The sequence below is a fragment of the Saccopteryx leptura genome, chromosome 3 (genome assembly GCF_036850995.1).
Source record: "Saccopteryx leptura isolate mSacLep1 chromosome 3, mSacLep1_pri_phased_curated, whole genome shotgun sequence".
In the NCBI taxonomy this organism is placed as follows: Eukaryota; Metazoa; Chordata; class Mammalia; order Chiroptera; family Emballonuridae; genus Saccopteryx; species Saccopteryx leptura.
This window is the reverse complement of record NC_089505.1, coordinates 363364317-363375497: the sequence shown is the minus strand read 5'-3', so window position 1 is coordinate 363375497 and position 11181 is coordinate 363364317. Positions and strand designations below refer to the sequence as shown.

General features: G+C 47.3%; 1 protein-coding gene across 2 annotated transcripts in view; it reads left to right on the top strand.

Moving 5' to 3' along the window:
- The first annotated feature begins 532 nt into the window (after positions 1–532).
- The window catches only part of LOC136401373 (gasdermin-C-like), an 18125-nt gene continuing 7476 nt past the window's right edge, over positions 533–11181 (top strand). Inside the window, exons 1-5 of one of the 2 annotated variants that reach the window (XM_066379503.1) lie at positions 533–752; positions 1668–1832; positions 7030–7254; positions 7923–8106; positions 8765–8933. In XM_066379503.1, coding sequence (XP_066235600.1) covers positions 7041–7254; positions 7923–8106; positions 8765–8933 — 567 coding nt within the window. In that variant the 5' untranslated portion in view covers positions 533–752; positions 1668–1832; positions 7030–7040. Of the gene's footprint in view, positions 753–1403; positions 1544–1667; positions 1833–7029; positions 7255–7922; positions 8107–8764; positions 8934–11181 lie in introns of those variants that run through there. The other variant, XM_066379502.1, reaches the window with a different exon arrangement.

Here is an 11181-nt window from a genome sequence, read left to right as displayed (position 1 = left end):
GACTGGCTGGCTCAGGGAGGGGAAGGCTCAGAGAAGAGAGACTATTCTGTAAAAGAAAAAGGGGAAGGAATGTGGGAGAGAGCAGAAATCGAAAGCAACAGGCAGAAACTTATAAGAACTTGGAGAGAAGGGGGAAGGGAGACAGAGAAGCAGAAGTGAGTCAGGGAGGAGCAAGGAGGGTTCAGAGAAGAGGTCTCCATGGAAACCAGTGAACAAGGCTAACCCGAATGGAAAACTAGTAGAGAATATTCAAGAAAATAACATGTGCTGGGCAGTGGCCATTGTGAGGTTCAGGTCCAGGGCCCTTAACCAAAACCCCTCAACTAGCCAGGTTCAACTTGAAGTGACCTGCTGCTGGGGCAGTCCCTGTAAGTGTCCACCTGCGCCAACCTGACTGATACGCCACCTGCCGCAGCCATCCTCCTGCTAGTGCAGGCCCTCTCAGCCCCGTAATTCCTCACCAACACTGACCTCTAGCCAGACTGTTCACTGACCCTGTAAATGCTTAACTCCTCAGCTTTCACTTGGGGCCGACACCATTCTAGACTCAGCCCATGTGTTCGCAGACACATAAACAAAGTTCTTATTAAACTCATCAGGTCTTCTACATCCGTCCTTTGGTGACCTAATGGCCATCGCCATCTCAGTCTCCCCTGAAATCCTAAGTAAGCTGACGTCGCTGACTCTGGGCCACCACGCCAGGCATGGAGAGCTCCCCGTGACGTCGCAGACACAGGAGACTGCTGTGTGAGGTGTGTCAGGGGGAGGCCGTGGGTGCTGTCTCCCCGCTTCAGGAGGGAGATGGAGTGTGTTCTCAGGGTCCCCACATTGCTGCTTCCCCAAAAGAGGCTGTTCTCGGTGTAGGAGGACCAGGGTGCTTCTCTGCTGCTGCACGTTTGCTGCTCCGGACTGTCCCGTTTACATCCCTCAGGGAGGATGTCGGGGCTCCAGGAGGGAGAGCCAGGGAATGGGACAGGGAAGCTGCAGGCTTTTATGATCATCTTGGTTCTAAGCTAAGATGGACCCAAACCCCTCAGGCTTCCCTGGACTCACATAACTCATCCCAAACAGCTCAGATGAGTTCTCTTTGGGTTCTAGAATGTTTGAGAGTCAGGGCAGGGCCCTCAGAATGCTGGCGTGTTGCACAGTGCTGTTTGTGAAAACAGTGTTGTGCGCTGGGCCTTTAAGAGGGTGCCTGATTCTGGAGTCCTCTCCCAGAATCCCCTACTTTTCCGCCTGGATGTGATTTTGGCACCACTTTCTGGCTCTGGTATTCTGGGCTGGGACGTTGGTTTGTGGTTTAGTCCCCGCCCTTCTCCGGCATATACAGACCCCCATTCCAGCAGCTGAGACGGATCTCAGCCACCAGCTCTAGGAGCAGGGACAGCTGTTTCAAGGTTCCACTCTTCCAGCCAGTCTTGACTTGAAGTTGTTTCTTTTCGAGTCCCTGGTGTCCAGACGTCTCTTCAGCCAGCCTGCAGCTGCTTGTTCAGGTCGATTTCTCCCTAGTTTACCTGTCACCCCAGTGTGGTCCCGGGAGGAGGTGAGTGTGGCCCCCCTATCTCTGTCACCTTGCATCTGACCTGGGAGCTGAGATTGCCAGACCCAGACCTCAGCCCCAGACCTGGTCCTCTGGGAGAGACGGGGCCTCCTGTCGTATTTCCCAGGACATTGCTCTGCAAAGCGGGTCAGGGACCTGCTGCCGGAAAGAATCCCCGAGGGGCAGAGCACAGCTCTCTGATCTCTGGAGCGAGTCTGACCTGCGGCATCTGGAGGCTGGACGGAGCCCGCTCATCGGAACCTTTCCCTGTGGGACACACACATACAGCCTGGTGAGTTCTACCTGGGACCAGGGGGTGAACAAGAAGAGAGGACGCTGTGGTCAGAGATAGCGATGTTCAGAGTAGGGTTGTGAAATGAGCAGAGGGGTTTCTGGTTTGTTCTAGTTTGACACCCCACCCCCAAAGTTAGCACTTCTCCCCGAGTCCTCCCTGCTAAGGAAGAGTTCTGGTAGCAACGTGCCTCCCTGGAAGGCTAAGGGGTGTGTCTGGGATACAGTTTTTCTGCCCATTTTTACCTTCTTCCCCTTGGCTACTGTCAGCCCATTCCCTGCGTCAGTGGGTCTGTTTCACTTTCTGTATTGGTTTTTTTTTTCTTTTTCTTTCTTTGAAGAAGGAGAGAGAGAGAGACAGGAAGGGAGAGATATGAGAAACATCAACTTGTTCTTGTGGCACTTTGGTTGTTCGCTGATTGCTTTCTCATATGTGCCTTGACCCAGAGGCTACAGCAGACCGAGTGACCCCTTGCTCAAGTCAGTGACCTTAGGCTCAAGCTGGTGAGCCCTGCTCAAACCAGATGAGCCCTCACTCAAGCTGGCGACCTCGGGGTTTCGATCCAGGGTCCCCGACATCCCATTCTATGCTCTAGCCACTGGGCTATCGCCTCGTCTGGTCTTTTGTTTTTTTTATATGCATTTCCCCCCCTCAGATTTCACATACAAATGACATCATATGGTATTTATCTTTCCTCTCTGACTTACTTCAATTAGAGTAATATTCTCTATCCTGACCAGGTGGCGGTGCAGTGGATAGATTGTTGACCTGGAGCACTGGGAAAACAGATTTAAAACTCTCAGGTCCCCAGCTTGAGCGCAGGCCCACCAGCTTGAGCACAGGATCAATGACATGACCCCATGGTCACTGGCTTGAAGCCCAAGGTTGCTGGCTTGAGCCAGAGGTCACTGGTTCACCTGGAACCCTCCCTGCCAATCCCCCTCCCCCATAAGGCACATATGAAGAGCAAGCAAAGAACAACTAAGTTGCTGCAACCATGAGTTGATGCTTCTCGTCTCTCCCTTCCTGTCCGTCTTCTTCTGTCTGTCTGTTTCTCACTCAAAACAAAAAAAAACAACCAAAAAACCACAACAAACCCAATAGGCAATGGTGGGATTCAGCCAGTTTGCACGGGTTTGCCAGAACGGATACCTAATCTTTGGTTGACTTCAGCAAACCAGTTGTTAAAATGGCAATTGTCATCAGGGTTCTCTTTAAGATGGGCGCCAGGGTCCTTCCCAATGTAGGAATCACAAATTGGCATTCCTTACACTTTTTTAATGTTCATCTGGGTAACAGCGTATTCTAAGTGCCTTTAGTAATGTTCATTCTGTCCGTAGGTAAAAAAAAAAAAATTGACGGAACTATACTTGTAATATTTATTTATTTATTTCATAAAACTCATTATCCCTTGGATGAAATACTACATTCTAATTCCCTTACATTTGTTACTTCAGTAAACAAACATATAATGTAAAATGTGCCAAACAACCAGGTGTGACAAGCTGTCGTTGGAAGTATCTTAAATAACAGTTTTACTGCTCTTTTTCAGGAATTATTTAATACTTTTTCATAAATGTTTTAAAACTCTGTCTTGTAATCTAGTCTTGTGTACCTCTTTTATTGTTCTTATTTGAAATAATAATAATAATAATAATGCATGAAATAATAACTACCATTCAGTATATCGTTCTTTTATGCTTAAAACAGTCATTAGGGCAGAGAGCCGGTTGTTAAATTATTTGAATCCCACCACGGCATGGGATTCTATTATTTGATTCCATCCACCGGTGTTATTGCAAAGGACAAGATTTCATTCTTTTTATGGCGGAGTAATATCCCATTGTATGTGTATGTCCCACGTCTGCATTATCCACTCACCCGTCCATGACGTCCACCTGTCCTCAGAGACTTCCGCCCTCAGAAATCCACGTCAGTGGTTTGGGTGAGATCAGAGGCAGATTTAATGGAGGGTGCACTGGGCAAGTGTCCTTGGTTGCGACTTCTGAAGGGCCCCAAAAAACTGCAACTTTGCAGTTTTTTCTATTGGAAAGGGCCCAATATTTTCTTCTGCACCCGGAGCCTCAAATGACCCTAATCTGCCTCTGGGTGGGCTGGCAAAGACGCAGGCCTCTTAGAAGGGTCCTGCATGGCTGCAGAGCCCAGTGCTCACTGTGCCCTCACGACACCAGTGGGAGAAACTGTAAGTCAAGGGGGTAGTGTCACCTGCACTGTGCTGCCTCGGGGAAGGGGTGTGGGAGGGTGACTGTGCTCGGTCTCACCCCTCAGTGCACCCATTCCTAGATTTTTTTTTTTTTTTTTTTGGTGTGCTTGTGTGAGAGAGTGGTTGGGGGGGTGGCAGAGAGGGACAGATAGGCAGGAAGGGAGAGAGATGAGAAGCATCAATCCTTCACTGTGGCACCTTAGTTGTCATTGATTGCTTTCTCATATGTGCCTTGAGTGGGTGCTCCAGCAGAGTGAGTGACCCTTAGATTGAGCCAGGTACCTTGGGCCTGGGTGTCAAGCCAGTTACCTTTGGGTTCAGCCAGTGATCATGGGGTCATGTCTATGATTCCACGCTCAAGTTGGCTATCCTGTGCTTAAGCTGGTGCATCCGTGCTCAACCCAGATAGAAAGCACTCAAGCCAGTGACCTCTGAGGTTTGAACTTGGGTCCTTAGCGATTCTGGCCAATGCTCTATCCCCTGCACCGCTGCATGGTCAGGCTTTGGTTCATCTTTAATGGGACACTCTGTGCTTCTTGAACTTCTGTGACTTTTTTCTTCAGCACATTAGGGAACTTCTCAGCTATGATTTCTTCAAACAAGTTCTCTATGTCTTGTTCATTCTCTTCTCCTTTAGAATCCCCTATGATGCGAATGTTGTTTCATTTGATGCTGTCACAGAGGTCTCTCAGAGTCTCCTCAGCATTCATTAGCCTCCTTTCTTTCTGCTGTTCTACTTCTGTGCTCACATTTATCTTGTCCTCTAAATCAGTGATTCGATTCTCCATGTCATCTACCTGCTGTTCACTCCTCCTAGTGCAGTCTTCATTTTAGATACTGTATTTAGCATTTCTAACTGTTTCTTTTTTATGATTTCCGTGTCCTTTTCACTGCTTACTCTCTGTTTGTTTAAGTTCTCACTGAGGTCATCCATACTAGGAATGCTGCTTTAGAGTAATATTTACCCTTCTGTTGTACGAGAGTCTTGGATGCTGTGGCCCTTTAGTGGGTGAAGTTAACCCTCCAGGCTGGCTGGCAATGAATGCTTATCTTGATCACGTGTATTAGATGCATTGCAGTGTCTGTTTTATGGGGCAGAGTTATTCTCAGCAGGGTCTGGTGCCTGCTGGGCTTCTCCTTTGGGTGTGCTGCTGTGTGGCTGGTTGAGGCTAGCATTGGTGCAGTGTCCACCCACCTCTAGTTTTTTGGTCTGCGTCCTCTTAAATGCGGTTCAGGTATGGGTTTATGTCAGACATTGTTTGTAACCCACCGTGGGCTACCTGTCTGGAGCTGTACTCTGTTTACTGTTTGTGTGTGTGTTCTGTGCTTCGGTATCTGTGGGAGGGGTCAACCTGTGTATAAGGATCAACTTTCTCCTGCTTAGAGCTGAGAGCAGCTTTGTAAAATGGCCCAAGTCCCTAAGATTACCTCCACTTTTCAGCTGCTCCACTTCCTGGGACAGCTGCCAGGTCTTCCCACAGTCTTCTGTGGAAAGACTGTGGAGTGGGCTCAGACTGGTTTCACCCCACAAACGGCTCCACGGGTTGCAAGCTTGGTGGGTTAGGGCAGCTGAGGTCAGGGTGACAATGGCAGTGGAATCCCCTAATTGGCGCGGTACATTGTTAGGAGCTCAGTACGGGAAAGGCGGCCCCTCCTCCAGAGCCTACTCCCTCAGCCACTGCTGGATACTCCAATCCTATTTCTCCCGAGAGAGGTGAGCAGCAGGTTCAGGTTGGTGGGGCTGCCAGTCCCCTCTGCAGAAGTTGTTTCAGCTGGGGAGGCCCTGGACTCCGGTAGGATGATTGAGAGAGTCTTCCACTGGGCTGATTGATACGCCAGAAGGTGGCTAAGCCCCTCGACTGGTCCCAGCAAAAGGACCCAAGGAACAAACTGAGTGTCTGCTCTAAGCCTGTCCCCCTCCTCACAGTGGAAGTGAGCTGAGCAGCGCAGGGTATCCAGGCAGGAGCTGGCTGACTGTGAGGCTCTCCCTCATCCAATGCATGCTAGCTGCTGCGCAGGTGCTGACCACAGAAAGCGGGACTCACCTCCACTGTTTGTTGCCTTCCGAGCTCTCACTGAGGACATGGCACTAGCGATGCTAATTGAATCCTTCTCCAGGGTTGCCTGTAGCTGGCCAGTGGAGGTGTCGGTTCTGGGCCTCCTAGGAGGAAACCTGGTGCAGACCAGTGTAGGACATGGCCGTGACTGGCCCCCCAAAATCGTTTTGGAGCCATGAGGAGTCCAGAGCTTCTGGTTGCCTCTGCTCCGCTTAGTGGGACAAGGAGGGACCAAGCTGGGCACTTAGGCTGCCCTTTACCAGTATCGGGCCTGGTGGCAGGTCAGCAAAAGACCCAAGGTTCCCTGAGGGCCACTTCCTGCTGCCTCTGTCTGCTGTCTGCTTGTTAGGCTGGCCCTGCTAACACCGCTGGTACAGTACAGAGGCTGGGCTAATCGGGCAGCAGGAACGGTGATGGGGTAGTTCCTACCCTGGTCCCCGGGGTCAGTGTGTCCTGAATTTTTTCACAGATCTCAGTAGAGTGTGACCACTGGGAGTCTGGTGGGTGTGTCCTCTGAAACCCAGAGATTTAGTCTGGCCACAGTGTGACAGTTTCTACTGAAACTCCCCTGAGGCGGATGTACCAGGTCATACTCTTGGGGATGCGGGCATGTACCTCTTCTTTGTCACTTCCAACCAATGAAGCAAATGCTCATGGCTCCCCTGACCTGACAGAGACTCCCAGTCTAGGTATGTCATCTCTGCTCACTGAAGACACCCTGCTAGATAGTTATCTAAGGAAGAACTAGGGCTGTCCCAGCTGACGTGGGGACTGTTTGCACATGTATGCTCCTTCCCTGTGTGGACAGGACAAAGGCCTATGTAATATAGCGTCAATGCCAATTGTTTCTGAATGACACATGAAAAATCATCGAATCTCCTGTGTAAGACTCACCTGGTCTTTGTACTTCTATCAGCTCCTAGCAACATGCCCTGCACGTTTGAGAGAGCTACCATGGGATTGGCCAAGGAGATTGGACACAAAGAACTCAGGCCTGTCAAAAGTTTACTGAGTGCCACCAAAATACGCTGCTTTACTCTAGTACAGAGGAAGAAGGCTCGCTCACAGTTTTGGAAACCACGTGACATTCCACTTGACTTCTCCCTCATGCACATCCTCGAACCAGGCACTTCAGTCCCAGGTATTGTCAGCCAGGGGCGTAGGAGGCCAGGGTTGCAAACAAAGGGCAGAGGGAAGGGGTGCAGCAATCAAGGCATTCTGAGACCCCCACAGAAGGGGACCTCAGGATCGCCTCACCCATGGGCAAGGGGCAAGGAGCAAGGAACTGAGAGTATCTGAGAAGTTACTAATCATGACTCCAGATTCATTTAATACTGACAGCAGCCTCTTGGGCAAAGAATATGATACCCATTTGACATAACAATAAGTGAAAGCTTATAAAATTATTTGTTCCAAGTTACATACCTGGGAACTAGCAGGAGTAGGACTCAAACCAAGCCTGTCTGTCCCCAAGTCCCCAACATTTACTGCTTGTGAGCCCCTCCCTGGGGCTGACACTGTGCCTGGAGAGATGATGTTGTGGATCTCCTGGACCCAGGTGTAAGTGACATCATCATTTCTCAGGTGTAGGACATCATCCCTGTCATCCAGCCCCTGGGTGGATTCAAACACTGTCCTCAGTGGAATGTACACTCACAGGATGAATTGATGAGTTAGCTTTCTGGTTGAGAGACTCAGTTGAGTAGGAGGGTGGGGCAATGAGGGCTCAGTGTTTCCGTCTCCATCCATCTCCCAACTGGTCCCGAGGGAATTCCGGGCTAATGCTCAGGCCCCCTTATCTGGTTCCAGATTCTGCTGTGGAAGCTCCCGTCCTCTTCAGTGACACTGTGATCAAGAAGCAGCAGGCGGGTGGCAGTGTGAATGCTGGGGCAGATGTGAGCTTCTCGGGGGAGGCCACTCAGTGCCATGGGTCCTCCTTCGAGTGTCAGATCGTCACTACCCCACATGAAACCTGGACAGAACTTCAAAAGAGGTGAGGACACAGCTGGTCAACAGCCCCCAAGCGGTGCTGTCCCCGTGGGCAAGGGGGTGTCTGATAGACTTTGTTCCTGAGGCTCAGAATGAAGAGAATGGCATGTCTGATGATGCTGTTCTTGGTATTCATACATTCATTCATTCAATTCATGATTATTAGTTATGCAATAAATTTTAATAAGGTTGCTATTGTCCATTACTCTGCTATTTTGAGGTGAGGATAGAGTAATAGCAAGACAAATAAAAATCCTTGTCCTAAAACATATTTAGTGGGGCAGGGGTCATGCAATAAGTAAGAAAATAAGCAATAAAGAAGTCTGACCAGGCGGTGGCTCAGGGGATAAAGCGTCAACCTGGAATGCTGCGGTCACTGGTTCAAAATCCCGCGCTTGGCTGGTCAAGGTACATATGGGAGTTGATGCTTCCTGCTTCTTTTGCGTTTCTCTCCCTTTCTCTCTCATTCTCTCTCCTTTCTAAAATGAATAAATGTCTACGGCCATACCACCCTGAACACGCCCAATCTCGTCTAAAATGAATAAATAAATAAAAAGTTAAAAAATGTCTAAAGTCTCTGCACTGTTCCTGGTCCTGAGGAGGGTACCCCAGGGTTCCTTGAGAGGACACCTCTTCCCACTCTGAACCTCCCCTCTCCCCAGGAAACTGAGGGACCCAGAGCCGTCATTTCTGAGGCACTGCCGAAGAGCAGCGACGAACCTGTATGTGGTGACCGAGATTGTGGGACTGCTCAAGGATACCGAGCTGAAGGATCTCAGCAGCCAGAGTATCTTGGGGAAATTCTCCATCCCTCTGAATATTTTTGTCAAGGTATGAGATGGGGACACCTATCGATACAATAGGAGCTAGATTGAATTCTGTGGTATGACACCTGCTTTGGGTGCGTGATGAATTCTGGCAAATCTGAAGGGGTGGCTACTGCACTGTGTCCACGCTCAGTTTATGCAGGAGGAGATGAGGGACCACTCACAGCATCTTCCCCGGTGACGGACCCTGCATGCCGTGACGTCCTGGGAAGAATGATAGAAGGGGTGAAATTTAAATACACTCTTAAACCTCCAAAATGGGTCAAAGAGAACAGCACAAAGGAGGTCAGAAAATCTCTCAATATCAACCAGAATGAAAATATCATGATGTCCTGTATTGTACACTTAAATATGGGTAGGACAGCACATTTTCTTTGACCGCAATGGAAATTAAATGGCAGGGCTAAATAATAGTAAAGTTCATTTATTTACTTTTAAGTATTTATTGATTTTTGAGAGAGAAGACAGGGGAAAGAGAGACAGACAGACAGACTGGGGACTGAACAGGCACCTTGGATGCATCAGGGTGACACTAGCAACTGAGCTATCTGGCTAGGTCCATAAAGTTTGTAATATTCAAATAAGTTTATACATTTTTTTTATAAAACTTAAAGCCATCTTGCTTTCATAGCAAGATACGAAAACTTACATTTACCCCCAAATACCTTATTGTCGTGTTCCTATTGAACAACGTACAAATTCATAAAACAAACAACAAAATATCGGAAACAGCAACAGTAAAGAAATATCTGACTTCTTTCAGCATCCTCAGACTTTTAATAGGTTTTCTTTTTTTTTAATTTTTATTTTTGGATTATGTAGACTTAAAGTCATTTTATTAAAACTATGTCACAAAAGTTGAAAGGTAAATGACAAACTGGTAATTATTAATATTTTTAAGTGAGTGGAAGGGAGATAGATTCCCATATGCACCCCTCCTGGGATCTAACCAGCAACCCCGTTGGGGCTGATGCTCAGACCAGCTGAGCCACTGGCTGCAAAAGGGAAAGAGACAGAGATGGGGGAGGGGGAGAGGAGGAGGAGCAGATGGTTGCTTCTCACGTGTGCCCTCCAGGGTTTGAACCTGGGATGTCTGCATTCTGGGCTGACGCTCTATCCACTGAGTGAGCTGGCCAGAATATAATTATTATTTTTGATATATATGCAGACAAACATGTAAATTTTTAATTGGTAAAGAGCTCCTACAAAGTATTAGCTAAAAGAGATCAGAAAACTATCAAACAAAAGGTAGCCAAAAATTAGGAAAAGATATTTACGAAGAAAACACCATTGCTGTACACAGTCGTCCCTCGCCGTATCGCGGTTCACCTTTCACAGTCTCACTGTATCACGGATTTTTATATTGTATATATCTAATTTTGTATTGCAGATTTTCGCTATATTGCGGGATTTTGCGGTATATAGGTATTTTTATATATTTATTATTTTAATCATTTTTGTGGTAATATAAGCATTTACTAGCCTAAAAAATTAAAACCAATATAAAAAACTTTAAAAATATTAATTAAAACATATTAAAATATTAAATCAAAATAAAGTCTTAAAAATATATAAATAATAAAATAAATATAAGGTCGCTACTTCACGAATTTTCACCTATCACGGGGGTTCTGGAACCAAGCCCCTCATTAGACGAGGGACCACTGTAAACAGATGCGATGATTATTTTACTAATAATGAAGCAATGAAATACAATAAAACAGGGATATATTGCCCTGACAGGGTAGCTCAGCTGGTTAACGCATTGTCCGGATAAGCCAAGGTTGTGGGCTCAATCCTTGGTCAGGACACATACAGGAATCAACCAGTGAATGCATAAATATGTGACACAACAAACTGATGTTTTTCTCTCTCTCTAAATCAATCTATGAAAAAAATTAAATAAAAAACAGTGAGATAAAGTTTTTGTTTTTTTGTCATTTGACATTTTTATTTTTTCAGTTTTTATTTTTATGATTTTTTTTTTTTTTTTTTTTTTTTTACAGAGAGAGAGAGTCAGAGAGAGGGATAGACAGACAGGAGCAGAGAGATGAGAAGCATCAATCATTACTTTTCTATTGCGTGTTGTAACACCTTAGTTGTTCATTGATTGCTTTTTCACATATGACTTGACCGCGGGCCTTCAGCAGACCAAGTAACCCCTTGCTTGAGCCAGTGACCTTGGGTCCAAGCTGGTGAACTTTTTGCTGAAGCCAGATGAGCCCGCGCTCAAGCTGGTGACCTCGGGGTCT